Source organism: Mercurialis annua, linkage group LG5 (assembly GCF_937616625.2).
Source record: "Mercurialis annua linkage group LG5, ddMerAnnu1.2, whole genome shotgun sequence".
Lineage (NCBI taxonomy): Eukaryota > Viridiplantae > Streptophyta > Magnoliopsida > Malpighiales > Euphorbiaceae > Mercurialis > Mercurialis annua.
This window is the reverse complement of record NC_065574.1, coordinates 1,733,651-1,754,527: the sequence shown is the minus strand read 5'-3', so window position 1 is coordinate 1,754,527 and position 20,877 is coordinate 1,733,651. Positions and strand designations below refer to the sequence as shown.

General features: G+C 31.3%; 3 protein-coding genes and 1 long non-coding RNA gene across 7 annotated transcripts; 2 read left to right on the top strand and 2 right to left on the bottom strand.

The window, feature by feature from the left end:
• Positions 1-294: 294 nt before the first annotated feature.
• On the bottom strand, positions 295-4,314 carry LOC126679727 (protein FMP32, mitochondrial-like). Its single transcript, XM_050374694.2, has 7 exons — positions 3,961-4,314; positions 3,732-3,863; positions 3,543-3,602; positions 1,391-1,467; positions 1,254-1,310; positions 802-868; positions 295-705 (listed from the first exon to the last, which is right to left on the bottom strand). Exons 1-7 carry the CDS (start codon positions 4,144-4,146, stop codon positions 586-588), a joined length of 699 nt encoding a protein of 232 aa, XP_050230651.1. The 5' UTR covers positions 4,147-4,314; the 3' UTR covers positions 295-585.
• A 1,679-nt stretch (positions 4,315-5,993) lies between these two features.
• On the bottom strand, positions 5,994-6,937 carry LOC126682730 (uncharacterized). The gene is made up of 3 exons (XR_007641502.2): positions 6,887-6,937; positions 6,394-6,663; positions 5,994-6,124 (listed from the first exon to the last, which is right to left on the bottom strand). It is a non-coding gene; the product is annotated as an uncharacterized LOC126682730 (long non-coding RNA).
• A 47-nt stretch (positions 6,938-6,984) lies between these two features.
• Positions 6,985-11,329, top strand: LOC126682729 (zinc finger protein GIS2-like). 4 transcript variants are annotated; one of them, XM_050378477.2, is made up of 6 exons: positions 6,985-7,148; positions 7,678-7,751; positions 8,367-8,405; positions 8,675-8,898; positions 10,256-10,351; positions 10,575-11,329. In XM_050378477.2, exons 4-6 carry the CDS (start codon positions 8,768-8,770, stop codon positions 11,104-11,106), a joined length of 759 nt encoding a protein of 252 aa, XP_050234434.1. In that variant the 5' UTR covers positions 6,985-7,148; positions 7,678-7,751; positions 8,367-8,405; positions 8,675-8,767; the 3' UTR covers positions 11,107-11,329. The 4 variants fall into 4 exon arrangements, with proteins under 4 accessions (XP_050234434.1, XP_050234432.1, XP_050234435.1 ...); XM_050378475.2 differs by lacking the exon at positions 7,678-7,751; XM_050378478.2 differs by lacking the exon at positions 8,367-8,405.
• A 3,905-nt stretch (positions 11,330-15,234) lies between these two features.
• On the top strand, positions 15,235-20,079 carry LOC126679934 (endoglucanase 24-like). Its single transcript, XM_050374956.2, has 4 exons — positions 15,235-15,751; positions 18,020-18,319; positions 18,426-18,587; positions 19,235-20,079. Exons 1-4 carry the CDS (start codon positions 15,341-15,343, stop codon positions 19,841-19,843), a joined length of 1,482 nt encoding a protein of 493 aa, XP_050230913.1. The 5' UTR covers positions 15,235-15,340; the 3' UTR covers positions 19,844-20,079.
• Positions 20,080-20,877: the final 798 nt, after the last annotated feature.

The following is a 20,877-nucleotide window of genomic DNA, read 5'->3' as shown; positions in this document are numbered from 1 at the left end:
TCCATCAATTTTAATAATGTAAACAATTAGCGTGTTTTGTTAAAATTTTATAATTCTATCGTCAAAAGTAAATAATATTGTTTTACTTTTCCAATACTTTAACCATTTACTTCTTATATATTTTAACGGCACATCAGCAACCCATAATTTTTTTAACGTAACACATTAATTATTTATATTATTGAAACTAAGAAACTAAGAAACTAAGATATCGCATCGTTTCATCCTGAAACAATAGGGATGCAAGAATAGATTATAATAAATGTCAAGGTCTCAGAGTAATTTACTCAATAATTAATTCAAAAAGTAATTTTTTTCTTAAACCACAATTTCAAAATCAGTACTACATGCCAATAAAAGCACCTCTAGTAATCACATTTTAGCTTTGCTTCTCAATAACAACACAAAAGCCTAACAATGTGAACGGAGTTGCACAACTCTGTTACGCTGACTACGGACCTAAGTCTAATCACGAGGACATCGCCTCTTTTTACAAGAAATGACTATCAACCAACTTTAATATTGTCTGGCAACAATTGCCATAAAAAAGAATGAAATTTTGCCAAAAATAGCCAAGAAAATGAACTACAACAAAATACGGAGAACAGCAAGGCCAACTGCAGATATAGAGACGAGGGTACCTATGCAGTATTTAATCACTTCATACTTAGCAGCTTCCAGCTGGGCTCTTAAAGCATGAATTTCCTGTGGATTTAAAAAATAAAAAATTAAATTAAATTGCATTCTTTATTATTACTTCAAAGAACTTAAAACAGCCTGTTACTAAATAGTTGAACTAACCCGGTCTAGCTTGTTTGTAAGATTGTTGGTTTCTGCATTCTGATTAGTTAGCTCATCACGTATGCGCCTGCAGATTGGCAAATAGATGAAGCAGTGGTACAAACAGAAAAGTATGCAAGCAAAACTATCCAAGTGCCCCACTGAAGTACTGGTGAGGAATATGCTTATGATCATAAATCCTTTGTAAAATGGTGTCTAATAAGTAGCATGAATACAACAAAATGTCTGTTTTGTATTGATCTAATAACAATTTTTCAACTGAAAGAAAAACAAACATTTGTAAACTGATCGGAAATAAGTCCCATCCATACAGACAAGAAAATAAAACAGATGTTATTTCAGAGACCGGGATAGTCTACTTGACTACTTGTGCTGATAGTTATATAATGGATGCCGACACCACAGTAGGTAGAATGTTCGAATTAGCACGCTACTATTATATATATCCTTACCCTCTTTCAAGATTCAAATCCAGACGTTGCCCAGCTGTGACCTTGTCAATTTCGTACCTGTTTCAGAAAGCCATTTTTTTTCAGCTGCAAGCATCAATCAGTCAAGTAGATGTTGAAAATCACATGCTAACACACACCTCATATCGCTGCGCATTTTGTCCAAGTCACTCCTCAGTTTTTCAAGCTCACGTTGCAGCACAGAAATATGATGCTCCTGCATTAGTAAAGGATTCTTCAGAAAGACTTTACACATGAACTAAAGATACTTCCTCTAAGACCGACTATTACTTCAGATTTCAGAATCAGGATTTTTCATAATGTCTACATCAGAGACAAAATTACTCTACTTATTTCACAAAACAGAAAAAGAATGTTAATTTTAGAAGTAAAATTTCCCTTTACATGGATATGAAAGAAAATAAAATGTATACATGTTCTTGTACATTATCTTATTTTGAGAAGCTTAAAAAGATATGCACATTGATAATGCGTGAATGATTTTGGAGCCTGCTCAGCACAAAATAAAGCCCTTTCATGTAGTTGTCACAATTCACATCCCAAATTAGTAACAGAACAAGAAAATGCATGGATTGCTAACTGGTAAAATGAACCAAAAATAGGACTTTTAGTTTATGAGCACAGGACATTAGGAATGGAATAATAAATTCCATGCATGTCAAATTATAAAAGAGCTGGACAAAATGAAATGACCAGATAGGCAAAAAGCAAAGTAAATACTTTTTTTTTTAATGTAAAATGGCAACATAAAATCTTATATTGCTAGTCTAAATCTTACATAAGCACCTCATGATGCTAGCAGGCCCCAAGTAATAAATAAGACTCCGATGCCTTATCGAAAGCTTTTTAACTTAAAGTTAAACTATGAGTTATCTCTTTCAGGTAATGCAGAATGGTTGAATCAAAACCACTATCAATGCTCAAAAAATTGTGTAAAAATCCCTTCTCTCTTGCAGATATCAGCATGTTTAATGAACTGCTGGAATGCCCACCATCAAACCAGAGTTCTAACAGTAACAAACAATTGATGAATGAAGTATGAACACCCCACTATTATACCAGATACACATAAAGATTGGTTGTTTGTCATACAGAGGCACATTGTAAAATACTCAATACACTAGTACTAATACATAGCAATCTTATAAAAAGGATATGTAAACTACAGCATGACAAACAGTATTCCTTTCCTATTCCTAATAAGGCAGCCTAACAGACCATTCATCTTTCCATTTTTCTATATATAGGTCATAGTTATCAAAAGCGCGCCTCAGGCGTGCCTAGGCGCTAGAAAAGCGCTAGGCGAGGGTGGTGCGCCTGGGTGCGCTTCGGGTGCACTTAAGGCATGAAGTGCGCTTTTTCCAGGCAAGAGACATTGTTGGAAACCCTATTTTTTTGTATTTGTTAAAGTTTTGGGCTTTGGACTTTGAGCTTTTAAAAAATCAAATATAAATAAAACAATTAATGAAAACAGAAGCCTTACAAATATAAAAATATTGCACTTAAAAACTATTATGCTCAAGACTCCTCTATCTTGATCGATGATCTTATTTCTTATCACATTAAAATAAGAATCAAGGTCATGGACAAAGAATCATGTCATCTGAGCAAACTTTTATATATCTATAATAGGTATTTAACTTTTTTACGTATATGCGCCTAGATTCACTCGGACGTGCGCTTTTTTTGCGCCTAGCACCTCGGGCTATTTGAGGCCCTTTGCGCTTTAGGTGCGCCCAGCGCTTTAACAACTATGATATAGGTAGGAAGGAAAGATGCATAACAAGACATCACTAAGTAAGTAATGGTGTTCATTACTGTCTACTTCCTCGAGGATTTGACAAGTTTCCAGATAATAATTTTCTTTCTTTCCTCAAAACAGTCTAATCCATTTAAAGTCAACTTAAAACTCCAAAGATAATACATAATGCTCCCAATTGCAGACTAAGATAAGCTACAGTACTAGAATCCAAACTCCTCTACACGACAATGCCTAGTTAAAGGTATCTAGAACTAAGTTGCAAAGCATTTCCAATAAGAACCTTCAAGAATTATCAGTCAATACTCGATTTTCTCAAACAGCAATTTCCAAAGAATACCTATATTTTTAACAATTTTATTTAAGTAATAAGATCAGCATAATGCTCACTGGCAACATTTTTTTTATAATACTTAAACACATAATAACCTTAAAAATAAAATTCTAATACTCTACTAACAGCTGAATAAAACAGTAATTTCAAATCGAAAATCAAAAATCAAAAAAATTACCTGAGAACTCTGTAACTCGGACTTAAACTTCGACAGATTCGAATCTTGAATCATAAGATTCTACAAAAAACATCATTACTATCACCATCAATCAAAATTATATCAACTAATTTCACAATAAAAAAATAAAAAACTACACGTAAGCAAAAGACGTAAAAAAAAAGGAAGCAAAACCTAGAAAATAATTACCTTCTGCATTTCAGACTTGGAAACAAAGGACTGAGCTACATTCTCCAAGCTATCATTTAACACCTCAGTTATCGCCGATGTAATCGCCTCCGCCTGCTTCGACGGTACGCCTTGCGCTTCCAAGCTCCTCACCTACTCACACACGCACACAAAAAATGTTACAAAATATCTGTACAGATACATAAACACAACAAATAAAGCAGTAAAAACAAGAAAAAAATGGAATTACCAGAGCTAAAGTATCGACAAGAAATGCGCGTTTTCCGTTAGTTTTAACGAGAGGATAATCGAATCTACTGGTGAGAGTATTCGAACTTGAAGGAGAAGAAGACGAAGAGGAGCAAATGGATCGGAATTTGGTCAAATAAATTGCGGAATTGGATCCTAATTGTATCGCGCGTTTACTTACAGCCATATTTATTTATAATTTTGGATTTTACTAATTGAATTAATCACGAAATAATTCGAAGCGATTGCTATTAACAAAAGGAAGAAGCGGATTTGTTCGTCCTTTTTGTTTTCAAGAAGAAAAAATGAGAAAAATCAAAGAAATGGCAAGAAACAAAAATGTAATTAAATCTGCTATTTTTGTAATAAAAAATTTGAATAAAAGAGATGAAGTTTCTGTAATTTTCTATAAGTAGAAGGTAAAAATAAGCCTTTTAATTTTTGATGAAGAATATTTATACCTTTAAACTATAATTTGATTCATTTTGGCCCTTAAATTTATTAAATTGGTGCAAATAAGCCTTTACTTTAGGTATTAGTTTGAAGGGCTGATTAGCAGTGATTTCATAAATTTAGGATCCGTATTATACTGAAATAAAATTTAAAGATATAAATATTTTTTCATGAAAATTTAAAGACATATATGCACCTTTTATTCAAAAGTGTGTCTCTATTTTTATATACTTAATTAAAAATTAAAATTATTTCAAATTTAACAAGTAATAAATTTTAGAATTGGGATTTTCTCAAGTTTAACTTGCGGGGATCATATTCACGATCTACACCATTCATTATAAAATGAACAGTGTAGATAAAAAAGGTACATTTCAATCAAATTAATCTACATCGTTCATTCTATAATGAACAGCGTAGATCGTGAACATGACCCCCTTAAATTTAAATGAGTTTGAGGGAATCTCAATCATAAATATTATTGTTGAAATATACTGATTAGGTTGATATAATATAAGAGCTTATTTGCACCAGTTGTATAAGTTTAAGGGTCGGGTTGAACTATTAAGCGTGGCGGGCTTTATGTGCTAGCCCATGAATAGTGTTGGCTTCTTTAAATAAGTACCCTACATTGTTATACTTAATTAGATTTTTACTGTTGACCAAAAAAAAGTTGATAACATACTTTTTAAGTTTCTAAATTGCACAAATAACTTTATGATATTTGAGGATTACTGTCAACTATAAAAAAGGAAGGAAGTGGTTACAAAAATCAAAATCTCCTACAAAATCTCAAAGCATAAATATATAGCAATTAATATTCAACAATCTTTAATAATCCTTAATTATAGCAACTGATAATTTGAATTATATGCCATAAACGGCAAAAGGGAAACTAAAAAAATAAAATGATTAAAAAATGAAAACAACAAGCATTTGAGAAATAAAAAAAATCCAGCAAAACAAGAAATTCAAATGTAATTCCTATATATAATGGCAAATACATGATTCTTAAAAAACAAATAACAATTTTTTTAAAACTAGCTGTAATTATTTTTTCAACAAAAAAACGATTTGATTTTTTTTAAATAATAAAATTTTACTAATAGTTACCTAATGGTTAACTAATATGAAAATTAACAAATTTTTTTATTTTATAAATGCAAGAATGACAACATTGAAAGTTCTGATATGACGGAGTATGGAAGGAAGATCTTTATGTAGACATTGATTTTACTTTTCAGTTAACTAATAGTATACTATGAATCATTAAAAATATCAATTTGTTCTTAATAACTTAACATTAGGTTGAAAAAATAAAGTTAATATGAAATTAACATGCAGTTAACTAATAGTATGCTATTACTCATTAAATAGGCACAATTAGTTAACTATTAGTCACATATTAGTTAATTGTAATTAAAAAAAGTAATTATCAATATATATTCATATTTTATATAAAAATTCATACAAAGTCAGTTAACTATTAATTAACCATTAAAAAACATATAGTTAACCTTAATTATTTGTACATCATTGCCAATATTCCAATTATAATAAAAAAAGACAACAGCTGCCAGACACCGCGCCTTCGTTTATCGTTCGCTTTCGTTCATCATTCGCCTATCTTCGTCCCAATCCAACGACTGCTTTCTTCGTTCAACTCAAACCGCCTTCGTTCATCGTTTTTTTCATCAGTTTGCAGAAAAAAACTGCAATATAAAAAATAACAAAGACGATTCAAAAACTTTAAAAATGCTTGCAGAATTAAAGTTTCTGTTATGAGTTAACTAATAGTGTACTAATAGTTACCTAATGGTTAACTAACATGGATACTGACAGTAATTATTTTTTAAAAATGCAGGAATGACAACATTGAAGGTTGTTGTTTATTATATGATCAAAGGAATTTTAATTAAAGACGATGCCGGATTCTGAACTCTAAAAGAAATAACATATAAGGATTTTTTAGAACAATTACCTTGACATCAACGGATTTCTTGACGTTTCTGTCGTCTCCTCCATGACTTCATATCTGCAATTTTTGGACGTACGACGGCAGCTTGGCAGCGGCGGGCTTGAGACAAATAGTTAGCTGAGGGCTGCAGCAAAAACGAACTCGATGGCGGTCGCGATGGCGGAGGGCTTGCGTCGGAGGCGGGCTGAGAGAGATGAAGAGATTTCTCGGTTGGAGGTGGGTTTTTTGGCAGCCCTTGTTTTCGTCATTTTCAGAAGATATTCAACCTAATTTCTAAACAAAATGGGGAATATTTTGTTAATGATAGGAGTCACAGATTGAAGGCAAGAATCTAGGGAAAATATATGAGGAAAAGGAAAGTGCATAAAGATTGTGGGTGTTACCAAAATAACGGTATTGTATTTCTTTAATTTATAAAGTGTATTTGTGTAGAACATAAATTGTTAATTCAAAAAAAAAGATGGCAACTGTAAATATCAAAAGAAAACTTACTCACCGTATAAATCTAATTAAGTTGTCCCAACCAAGTAACTGAGCTAATTTTCTCAATAGTGTTTGGATAATGGGCCGCGAGAGAAAACAACAGAAAATCCCCGTAAGCCGCGCCTTTCCAAGAGGACCGACTCCATTCGAAAACTAAACGAATGCCCCAGCCGCTCGCTGGCTACTACGCTCTCAATCTCCCGCCATTGTTGCACTAGATTGTGTTTTTTTTGGCTTATCAGATTTTCGCCTCGGAACTGTCTGCATAACACTAGGTTTGTCCCTTTACTTACCCTGCTTGTTTCAATTTGGCGCATCTGGAGGTAATTAGGGTTTTTAGCTTTGCTAGCTCTGATAATTTGTGTTTCTGTAATACTTTGATTAGATTTATTCCGGAATTTTGATAATTTTGCGATATAGAAGCTTAGATTATTGTAGCTTGTAATATGTGATGCTTGAGCTTATATAAGGCTGCTTCAGTGTTTGGAAATTGGCTTTATTATTAATTTTTGGATCAAATTTGATTGCTTAATCATTATTTTAGTGTTTGGAAACTCTAAATTGCAAGAATTTAGTTTAATTGAAATCCATTTATTGAGTTAATTTTCTTGTTTACAAAGGCTATAGTCGACCTAGTGCAATTCTTGCAGCTTGAAACAGAAATAAAAAGGAACGAAATCATTTTAGAAACAGATGTAAGTATTGTGCCAGAAATGACAGAGTTATAGGACTTGCCGTGCTCTCTTTGCAATTGTGAAATGTTTGCTAGCGTAACTTATTACTTTCTCCGTCCCAAAATGATAGGCCTTTTGGACAAACACAAGAATTAAGAAAAATATTTCATAATGTGCCAGTGCTACTAACCTGCCAATTTTGAGGTACTGAATATATTTATTGTCTTGTCTGTGCTATTCAAAGAAGCTTGTGATATTTTGAATCTTACTATATGCTTATATGTTCTTTACATCAGGGCATAGAGAGCTAGAGTAAATACTAATGGTTGAATAAGGTTCTTATTTATTCAGAAATACAAGTAAGAGGGGAGAGGCAGAAGAACATATTCTCAAATTGAGAAACGAGAGTGCAATAAACACACATTATTATTTAATTATCTTAATTGAGAAACGAGAGTGCAATAAACACACATTCTCTTAATTGCAGTTATACATTTTGCAGATGGGTTGCATTGTGTTTAATTTGAAGAATTTTATATACAAACTTGATTGCTTCTTTTTATAGGGTTTGAAAATCCCATAGCTAACTTCTTATTTTTGTTTTTGTGCCCTATAACTTCTTGTAACCCTTTAGTTTTTGGAGTCCTGGCTTCTGTTGGCAGCTCTATCATATCTTTGTGAAGAACTGTAGGAGAAACTCAAGAGATATTTTGTCATTTGATTTAATTTTCTAGGAATAAAATAAATGGCTTGCTGTAATATCTCCTTAAGTTTAAATGAGCCCAATTTTCTTCCTTTTGTGTCCTTTCTTTAATGCAGACCTGATTTCAACTGTCGGTTGAGGAGACGGAGTTAGTGGTGAGTAATTAAAATTCTTCAAGCATGTTGTAGTGGAAAAATGATTGTTTAGAGATGGTTGATTTTCAGTTTAAGGATGTGGTTGGGGACTTGGTAAGGAAGTTCTTGGTGTTGAGTTCATATACTGATGTAAATGATTTTGGATGGACTGCTTGCTGAAATTAATGTAGTTTACTATTGGGATGTGGTTGTTTTTATTTTGGAGGGGACGGTGATGAGTTTGGTTTTGTTAATGGATGATGATGAGTGTGTGGCTGTGATGTGGACAGGCAGGAGGCAGCAGCTGTTGTGGTGTTGGTTGTGGCAGTGTGGTGTTTTTGGCTGTTCAGTAGCAGTAGTTGCTAATAGGTGTAACTTTGATTATGAGTTCAGACAGCAGGAGCTTGAGCCACAGCAGAAGCAGGAGCAGGAGCCCAATGGATCGCAAGACTCGCTCAGATCGTTTTTCCTACCGTGGTGCACCTTACAGACGAGAGTCACACCGTAGTTTCAGGTTTCTTTTATTTTCGGCCATTACTATATTTCCTTTTTTTCTTTTTCACTTTTCTCTGAATTTTACAAGTGGCATACAGAGGTAAAGAAAATTGTCAGGATTTTTATCTAGTGAAACTCAATGTGTTTGATAATTTTCTTATTCCTAGTTCATAATGAGTAAAAACAAAGGCTTTGAGTGAAGATTGTTTCCCCTCTAAAAATGTTAATTCAGATGGCTATATGCTAAATCAAAATTCTGGATGAACATAAAACCATTTCAGCTTGGTCTTTGGTAGCTCTTGCATGACTACTAGTTTTATGGGGGTGTTTGATAACCCAACTTATTACTTAAATTAATATATTAAGCACTTAATTGTTTTAAGTTGGTTTGATAACTTAAAAAAGTTCAACTTAACTTATTCAGTTAAGCCAAAAACCACTTAAAATAATAAGTCAAAAATTTTGACTTATTTTTTTTACTGAAAATATTAAGTTATTAAATATTAGTTTTATCATTGAATAAACTTTATATACGTATTATTTTCAATTATTACTCACTAAAAAAAATATTTTATCTCACATATATTATTTTTTTTATTTTTTTTAATATCACAATGAGTGTATTATACTTAGAACAACACTTAAAATACTATATTTTTCATTATAACTATTTTATTTTCTATCTTCACTTTTTTCTTATAGTCTATATGCCATTTATTTAATATTTCCGTTTTTAATATTATTTAGACTTCTGTTTATAACATACAACATTGATTATTAGATTTAAGCGGTTTTTCAGAGTTTTAAAAACTAATATTTTATTTTAAGGGCTATTTTTCAAGTTAAAAGGGAGCATCATTATAATCTTTAAGAACTAATTATCAACATATGCAATTAAAATTTATGATTTTTATTTATAATATTTATATATTATTTATCTGTATTTTAAAAATTTAAATAATTTAAATTTATATTTAATAATTTATTTTAAAATAGTTAATATTTAAATATTTAATATGTAAATATAATCATTTCAATAATAGTCAGTAATTGCAGACTTGCAGTTATCAAACAGACTTATTTAATTCAGCACTTAAACAAATCAGCACTTATAATTCAGCACTTAATTTTCAGCACTTAATTTTCAGTTTTATCAAACGCCACCTAAGTCTACGAACGCCATTATGGGGTTATGTAATTTTTCTTGAGCATTGATTCTAAAAGAAACAGAGTAATGTGTTGTCTTGGTCATATGAATAAAAGCCTTGTATACCTGTTTATGAATGGGGATGAGGTTCTATAGTTCTTGCTTGCTTTTGGGTCATAGTTTTATTGATTTATGCTTATTGAGTTTGCTTTCTTCCTCTTCTTCTTAGCAACCAGAGCAATCTGTGCAAGAATTGCAAACGACCTGGACATTTTGCTAGAGAGTGTCCAAATGTGGCAATATGTCATAATTGCGGCCTTCCTGGGTATGTAATCTCGGCCTGTTTTTCAAGTGATTTCAAACATATATGTTTACCTTATGCACCTTGTTTGCATATTCCACATCTTTGTTTATTCACAGAACAAAAGTTGCATAACAATTTGAATTACGTAGCTTGCTTGTTTGTTCCTAATTTTTTTTTCTTGCGAGCCTATATTAAGGGGTCATGTTTCATGTTGAAGCTGACTAAATCCAACATTATATGGCAGGCATATTGCTTCAGAGTGCACTACCAAATCATTGTGTTGGAATTGTCGAGAACCCGGGCACATGGCTAGCCATTGTCCAAATGAGGGCATCTGCCACACCTGTGGCAAGGCCGGACATCGTGCTAAGGAGTGTTCTGCTCCGCAACTGCCACCTGGGGACTTAAGGCTGTGTAATAACTGCTATAAGCAGGGTCATATTGCAGCGGATTGTACAAATGACAAAGCATGTAACAACTGCAGGAAGACGGGACACCTGGCACGTGAGTGTCAGAATGATCCGATCTGCAACATTTGTAACATAGCAGGGCATGTGGCTAGACAATGTCCGAAAGGGAATACACCCGGAGATCGTCGTAGTAACAGCGGTTATCACGACATTGTATGCAGAAACTGTCACCAGTATGGACACATGAGCAGGGAATGCATGGGTCCATTAATGATCTGTCACAACTGTGGCGGACGAGGACATCGTGCATTTGAGTGTCCTTCCGGAAGGATGATGGATCGATATCCCCCTCGGAGGTACTACTGATAAGTGATCGATTGAATTCAAACTCAGGCTGTTTAATTAGTTTTTAGATTGATTGAATGTTGAAACTTAGCAGTTATTGGTGCATTTTTTATTAAGTGGGGATCTAATAAGATAGGTTAGTGCTATAGGATTTGTATTTGGAATAAATTAGTTTGTTAAGTAAGATGCTAATGGTGTTATTATAAGCATAATTATAAGTCACAAAGCTTTTATTTGAGGTCTATATTTTAGTATTTTACACCGTCATACCTATTGCTTTAAAGAGAATGAAATTAAAAGCATATCTTACGTCTGCAGATTTACAGTTGCAACTTAGGATTGAGCAGTTTGTCATAAGGCATATATATTCTCGAAGTTCTCAAAATCGATGTAGCTATAACGTGATCCTATAATAAAGAAATTTGTTTTTCTCTTTTCTATTTTTGATAAATATTTTTTTTTCTCTTTTTATTATGAATAAATGAAATGCAGTTCATCATCAATTCAACGAACCAAAATATATGCTTTATTTAAGAAAGAAAAGTAAAGATTTTATTTGCATATTGTTATTTGTAATAAGCAGTAATACATATTAACAAGGTTAAAGTTTGTTAGTATGTAAATATATTAGACTACACCCTTATGCCAATAAATCCTCCCACAAGCGCTCAAGCCATATAAAGGCAGTAAAACTTAAAACTATCTATATTTCATTTGTTCCGGTCTAATTGTAAAGATTTTATTTGCATATTGTTTAAAAAAAGTTATAAATGTAATTTGTAATATCCTCATATTATATTAAATATAATATGTGTTATATTTTCTGAAGATGTATCGTTCTAAATATATTATTAAAGATGATAAAAGAAAACATTTCATGTAATCATATTTTATAAATGAAAAATATCAACTAAAATAGGACACTCAAAAAAAATTATTCTCAAATAGATTGGAACAAAGGAGTATATTTCACTCTAAATTCCGGTTCTTTTTATATTTATTAGGGTAGGGATATATATATTGATTCACATTAATTATTATATATATGGTCACTCCATTCATGACCATTAGTTTTGGAGGATTATCAATTGAAAACTTCACAATAAAATATTGGAGATAAGGTACTATTAATAAAATGGATTTCTTCCTTGTGACAATGGCAAAGTCACATGTCCCAAGAGAAACTTTAGGAAAGTTTGATAAAGATTCCAATTAAATTTATCCATTCATTTCCTATCTACCTTCACCCTAAAGTTTTGTAAGCCTAACTAATAACCAATACCGTTTTAAAGCAATAATACTTGTAAGACACCCTCCAACTTTACTTCTCCTGCGGTTTGATATGTCAGATTGGAATTTTTTTAAATTTATTTTGAATTTAAGGGAATCATGTTCACAATTTACACCATTCATTATAAAATGGACGGTGTAAATTAATTTGATTTGAAGTTATACTTTTTTTATCTACACCGTTCATTTTATAATAAATAGTATAGATCGTAAACATAATCCCATCAAGTTCATTTGAACTTGCGAGAATCTCAATTCTGATATGAACTTGAGAGAATGTCAATCTTGATATGTCATGCACTTTTTTCTTTTTCCTTTTCTTTTTAGGAGGAAAGTTTGAGTGTTAATCCTCATCATAAATGCAATTACACTAAATTTGAATTAATAAATCAATCCTTATTGATTTATATATGTCAATTGTAATTTTTTAGTTGTGGACCCCTTTTAATGAGGACATGATGTTAATCTAATTATGGCTTAATTTTTGAAAACATTTCACATTTTTTATTTTTTTCATTATGATCCAAACGTTTAAAATAGTTAATTTTAACTAATTTATTAATTTTCAGTTTCAATTATAGTGATCAATTTAAATTGGAGTAGGATTCAAATATGCCCTTCATATTTAAAATGTAATAGTAAACAAGAAAATTGAAACAATATGAAGAACATCTTTGAATACTTTTTTATTCTAATTTTAGCAAATTGTTATAATCGAAATAAAAATTGAAAAGTTGGCTAAAATTAATGATTTTGAAAGTTTGAACTAAAAATGAAAAAAAAGTCAAACATGTTGAGTACTTTTCAATAATTAAACCTCTAATTATTGATAAAATTTGATCTTTCTCTTGAATTATGACTTCGTGTTATGATTATGTGATTAATTACAAACTATCAACATAATTATATACGAGAGTTTTATGTTACAACCGTTACAATTTTAAAGAAACTTATCATTGGTATATTGAAAGAAAAAAAACGTATAAAAGCTATCTCTAATAAGTGCTCGTCATTTTTTTTTATAAAATAAACAAATTTATATGTACAAAAAATAAAAAAAATAGCTTAAATTTGATGCATGGTTTGTTTTAAGAATCTTCACTTACATAAATAGTAGTATTAAAAAATAAGACCTAATTTATCTCCTTTTTTTTTATCGAAGAATCAAACAAGTAAGACATATCATAATAGTTAGGCTTTCTCATATACATTGTGGGGTTGTGGGTACGGTTTCCGAACTTTACAGACTGCCAAATTATCTAAATAAATACTGTACAAAATTAATGCATATTACGATTTTTCTTCTTCTAATTTTTTTTTTTTTTTACATATGATGCATATTATGATTTGTTCCCTCTAAGAGTTGTTTTCCGTCGTGCAATCCAAACTCGGCTTTTAATAAAAAAATTAATTCTATATTGTACATTTTCACAAATTAATTTAGAAATATACTCTTAATTTACCAAAAATTTTAATATTTTTTAATTAATTTTATTGAAAATGCTCGAATAACTTGACATCACTCTGTGTTAGATTCTCCACCGCTCACACATACCTTCAACACCTTGTGCTGGTTACAACTTCAATGGTTCAAAAAGAAGCAAATCAGAGATATAATTTTATAAGTGAATAAAAAATTAAGTTTACTTTGTCTTAATATAGATATTAAATTAATCAAGAAATTAAAGACATCAATTTTCTTTTAATATTGTTGTTGATTTGAAGGAAGCAAAAACCATCGCCCGCCTCTGTTCACTAGCAATGAGATAATAGAATAATCTGTTAGTATAATCCAAACACTGCCTTATTTCTCTTTGTCTTCTTTTACCTTTTCTGCATTTATTTATTATCCATCAATGTCTATCAAATTACATTAATACACCAAATTTAATATATGTCTATTAGGTCATGTTTGGTTTACATTAATTTGAATGTTGAGGACCATACCCTTAATTATTCATATTTTAATTTCTTTTTTATTGTTAGAGACCAAACCCTAATGGGTATTTGCTCTTTTTAGTGCCTATGTCATTGCTGAATATATGGTAGGCGGGCATTTTTGGTCTTAGCTTAAATTTAAGTTGTTGCAAAAAAATTGTAGTTCCAATGAATTGGTCCGACAGTACCATCAATTTCTATATTGAGGAATAATTTAGTAAGTAGAATCATAATTAGTTGCACAATGAGAAATAGTTTTTCTAATTCACAATATATATTTAGTGTCGCGTTATTAACTAGAACGCCATACTATGTCTTTAATCGGTCGCTAACTTGTCATGCAATCATTACTGATTATTAAAAGAATAATCATTTTTGTATTCGCCACCAATCTATCTCTAATATGTCATTAATTATATAAATTAGAGGCTGGTTTCTGTCACTTATTCCTAAAAAATAAAATTGTCAAATTCATCGGAGACTAGAAAAAATTACAAAAATACATGTGAAATAACAAGTTTTACAATGAATCAACGAGTTCTACTTCAAGTGGCATATGCAATAGTAGAACTCTTTTAGGATTTTGAAATCGAATTTTTCAAAACCGCCAAATCTTTTCCGAGTTATATATATATATATATATATATATATAAACTCTAAAATAGAATGTAATTACTTAAACTTTACAAACCCCTAATATTTTTCTTTCCACCTCATTCACCACTACCACAGAAATCCCGTTTTCCGTTACACCTTCTTCACCTTCCCGTTAACAAACGGTAGAACACAAATTACAGTTACCCAATAAATAATTAAAAACCCAAAACAAAAAACAATCGTTTCAATTTCCTTTTCGGCTCCGTTATATATTTTGTCTCCGTTATATAACACACGTGAATATAAATCCAACTGACACTCTTCCCATTAACTGTCGGCTTCTCATTTCTCTCTCGTGACGACGCCTCCCTCCAAATTTCATAAAAAAAACCACCCATTTCTCCAAACAGTTAACCCGCAAAACCGAACCATGACCGCCATTTTTGCTCTGATAATAATTCTCTGTTCTCTGTCGCCATTGTTAATTGAATCAAGCTACCATGAATATAAAGAAGCATTATCCAAATCCATTCTGTTCTTTGAAGGCCAACGGTCCGGTTATTTACCGCAAGATCAACGGGTTACTTGGCGGGCTAATTCGGGTTTGGGCGACGGGTGGAGTTACAATACGGAGTTAACCGGCGGTTATTATGACGCCGGTGATAATGTTAAGTTTGGATTTCCGATGGCGTTTACGACTACAATGTTGTCGTGGAGTGTGATTGAATTTGGTGAGTTAATGCCGCCGGAGGAACTGAGGAATTCTCTGGTTGCTGTTCGTTGGAGTACTGATTACTTGCTTAAAACGGTTTCTCAGCTGCCAAACAGGATTTTTGTTCAGGTAATTTGATTGCTTGTTTATTTTTGTTCTTTTAGTGGTTGAACTAATCAAGAAATTAGTGAGTTAATGTGTTTATTATTTTCATGATCTTGCATTTAGTAAAATTAATTAATAGATTGTCACGTTTTGACCATTTTGAGTAATGGTGATTAAATTATTTGAAATTCATTAGTTGGATTTGCAGTGTTTGAAAGTTAATAATATAATGAACTCAAATCTAACTGCTTAATTTTTAAAATATTTAAACACTATTAGAAGATTGTTAATTTTTTAATTCGAATTAAGAAGTAAACCCAGATATTATATGCTTCTTTCTACTCATTAGATTAAGGTATATATGGATAAACATCATTACTTTAATATCACCGATTAATTTGCAATATTTTGATAACCCAACTAAAATTTTTTGAAAGTGAAAGACTGCCCGCTTGTTTATGTGGGGAGGTTATTCACTCATTTTAAATCAATTTTTACTGGCATGTGCCGTAGTAGAAATAGACTGGCAATCACGTAAGCAAGACCCGGAATTAAAAAAATCCCGGATAGTTTCTTGTTTAAAAAAAATATTTGTTGGATTAATAACCGCTTTGTTAAAAGTTTATAGTTGGATAACTATAAAATATATTTTTAACTAAATTGGTTTGTGTCGGATGTTGAATTCAGACCCAAGTAGTAAATTGGTCTATGTTTAGTAGTGTGTCGTGTCAAAGCATCATATTCAGATATAGATTATGATCAACAGAATTGTGAGGCAGAGGTTCTTATTACAGCAGCTATCTATATATATGTAGTTATATGATGGTACATTTACAAATTTACATATTGTACAAATAAATGGACTCTCAACTCTAAACAAGAAGAGAAGCAAAAAAGATGAATAGGAGTCTTACCAGAGAATCATAAATATAACTAATTTTCTTCATTTGATGACAACACTGGACCCCCCCTTTTCTACATAAAATTCCGTCAACTAATATTCTCCACTGCCTCTTCACATGCGTAAAAATATGTTATTTTTCGTTTTAAAAAATTATTTTAAATTTAATATACAATAACTCATAAAAATAATAAAAACTTATTTATATATTTTTAAAACATATATTTTTAAAATATATAAATACAATAATATAATTTTTCTTTTGCGGTGAATATTAATACTTTATTTTATGTTTTCATTTTAGATTATAACTTTATGGTTTTATTTATAGGAATGTGTATTCAATCAAATCAAATCAAACTGATTTAAAAAAAAAAATCTTAATAAGAATTTTAAGTAATATTTCAAATCAAACTACTCAATTCACTTGATTTCAGCTCGCATGAAGAACTATTTGAATTTTATATTTTTAAAATCAAATCCAATCAAAATATCAATATTAATTTTATTTTCAAACTGAAGCGTTCAGTTATTTAGTTTTCTTTGGTTTTACCCACCGCTATTTATATGCTGACTAGGGGTGAGCATCGGTCGGTTCGGTGGGAAAATTTTCGGTTTTTTTGGTTTTTGGTTTGGATATTTTCCAAACCGAACTGAACCGAACTTTTAGTTTGGAAGTAAAAAAACAGAACAGAACCAAACCGAAATATTTCGGTTCGGTTCGGTTTGGTTAAAACCGAATTTAATTACTTTTTCTATTTTTAATTTTTTTATTAAAATTAATTAAAATATTAAATAATTAGAGTCTAATATATTTTCATATATGTTTAAATAACAATTATTAATTCATATATCAATAATAATAAGGATATAAAGACAAAAAACATATAAATATGAGTATATATGTATATTATTTTGATAAAAGTTATATATTTTATATTAAACTTCGGTTCATTCGGTTTTTTCGGTTTTCAAAACATCCAAACCGAACCGAACACCGAACTCCGAACTTTACCTAAACCAAACCGTTTTCACCGAAAAACCGAACCAAACAACAAAGTTCGGTTCAGTTCGATTTTTCGGTCTGGTTTGGTTTTTGCTCAGCCCTAATGCTGACTCACTACGCAATCAATTTTATGTCTCCCTTGTATAGGGAGGTTACTTAAAGGAGATTGGTTAGATATATAATCAAGTAATGATGACTATACCACTAATAATTGGTCAGTAGTCCTTCACAATAATTAGTAGTACTGCCTACCAGCAAGCTTAAGTGATACAGATCAGGAGTTTGAGTTCAATCAAAGCCCATTAATAAAAAAAAGTGCATAATTTGATTTTCATTTTTAAACCAAAGTATAAATTTGGCATTTGATGCATTGATATTATTATAGGTGGGGGATCCAAATGCAGACCATAGTTGTTGGGAGAGACCAGAAGATATGGACACTCCTAGGACAGTTTATGCAGTGGATGCACCTAATCCGGCATCAGATGTAGCCGGTGAGACCGCAGCGGCTTTGGCAGCTTCGTCGATGGCGTTTCGATCATCGGACCCGGGATATGCCGAGACATTGCTCAGAAATGCCATTAAAGCCTTTCAATTTGCTGACAATTATAGAGGAGCTTATAGTGACAATTCAAACATTAGAGATGGTGTCTGTCCATTTTACTGTGATTTTGATGGATATCAAGTAATTAATCACACATATTTATATGCTCAATTCATTAATTTTCTTAATAGTTATAGAATTATAGCAAGTTTTAATGTGGTCTAACATTTTTGGTTGGTTTTTATAGGATGAATTGCTATGGGGAGCAGCTTGGCTTAGAAGGGCATCTTATGATGATACTTATCTTAGTTATATACAAAACAATGGCAAAACACTTGGTGATGATGATAATATTAATGAATTTGGTTGGGACAACAAGCATGCTGGCTTAAATGTTCTTGTTTCCAAGGTTAGTGCATAAATTTACACTATTTTACTTGTAATTTAAATGGTCCAATTAGAAACTAAAGATAACAGAAGAGAATAAAAATAGATGATTACAATAAAAAAGAGCGGAATAAAACAATTAAAAGTGAAAAAATGATACCGAAATTTCATTTTAAATTTTAAAGACCTTTTAGAAATTTAATGTGGTTCTTAAAAAAAATTAAAATTATTTTTTGTCATATTTGTCTGGATAAATTATATTAATGATGTCTAATTTTTTTAATCTAATTATTTTAAAAAATTTATTTTTTCCAAAATAATGTTATATTTTTTAATGAAACTAATAACATTTTTTGACCGTTTTTCAAACAATCGTGTATTTTTACTGAAATTTTATTATAATATTAGTAAAAAAATAATGATAATATATTACTATGTATGTATACACTTGCTTATGTGGCAATAAAAAAAACTGTATCGACTCATTTACAATCTACTTTTGGAACTTGTTAGTAGTCTCTTGATAAAATAATTTAGTTCAAAATACTCATTTAATAAACTTTTAAGTAGTTGATACTAAATTAAAAGAAAAAAAGTTTAGGCACTAAAATAACATATTCAGAGAGGTTCAGACACTAATTTTTACTATCTTGATACTGATTTTCACAGGAAGTTTTAGAGGGAAACATGTACTTACTGGAATCATACAAAGCATCAGCAGATAGCTTCATGTGCACGCTTCTCCCGGAATCCACCTCCTCCCACATCGAATACACTCCCGGCGGCCTCATCTACAAGCCCGGCGGCAGCAACTTACAGCACGCCACCACCATCTCATTCCTCGCACTCGTCTACGCAAATTACCTCGAACGAACCTCACAGTCCGTCAACTGCGGCAACATTAACGTCAGTCCGTATTCCCTCCGTCGTCAAGCCAAACGACAAGTCGACTACATTTTAGGCGATAATCCGTTAGGATTATCATACATGGTTGGATACAGTGATAATTATCCTCGCCGGATTCATCACCGCGGCTCTTCGTTACCGTCGATTAAGGATCATCCTGAGTTTATGGCGTGTAAGGAAGGATCGGTTTATTTTAACTCTTCGAATCCAAACCCTAATTTGCTCATCGGAGCGATTGTCGGCGGACCGAGTGAGGATGACACGTATGGTGATGATCGTGCTGATTATAAGAAGTCGGAGCCGACTACTTATATTAATGCTCCGTTTGTTGGCGTGCTTGCTTATTTTGCGGCGCATGCTGATTTTAGTTGATACTGAGATTACTGAGGTGATTTTTTGTATATAAGATAGCATTGTATTGGAAATGCTCTAAGTTACGGAAAAGAATGTCTCTCATCTTGGCAAAAGCGAAGAGGGTAGAGGCGGATTGGATTTTTGGAAGGGGATTGTAATATTTCATTGCGAGTTTGAGTTAAATTTGAGATGTAGAATCTTGATGTATCTTCAAATTTGATTAATGGAAATGAAAGGTTTCTGTTTTAGTAAAATCAGCTACCACTTAACTAGTTTCATCTGTACTGCTCCATTAATGATGTAATGGCTAGTTCCTTCCTGCAATATTGGAGAAATAAGCATTCGACAAAGATTCATTTTCTCCTCTGAATTCAGCATAAAAGATCAATTAAAGTCTAACTTATGGATTTTTAAAAAAACACTCTAAATTTGACATTTTAGATCAATTTTAAATTGTGCAATATATAGTTTTCTGTTAGTGTAACTCCATTTGTATCATTCTCAGGTACCTTATAAGTGGGATAAAACAAGACAAAATGTGAAGTTTATTGTGTTTATTTTCAAACCATGATATTGACCTTAATTGATCTTTTATAACAAGTTCATGGAGCAAAATGAATCTTTATTGAATAAACATCTTTCTTTTTTTTAGAATGAATGAACATTCTTCTTTACTATAAAATTCGGAAACTATGCATATTTTTATAGGTTGATGCATACATGATACATCCAATACAATTTATTACCAAATCGATAAACGATTTAAAAATTAAGTTGGCCACGTTATTCACAAATTTTTTAATTGGTGTGTTGATATAAAGCTATGATACGTTGGTTTACATATTTACATACTTATATAAAAAGTGATTAAATTGTAAAAATGTATATGTAAATAACCTCTAGTTAGCTCCACTGACTGATACAAAAAGATGTTTAAAAAATTCAGAGATTTCTGGTTCCTCCTTTAATCTAAGAAATTCTATCAACTAACTTTCCTTTTTTGTTTCCCTGCGATTCTTGAGCAAACTAATTGTTAATAAAAAAGGAAAGTT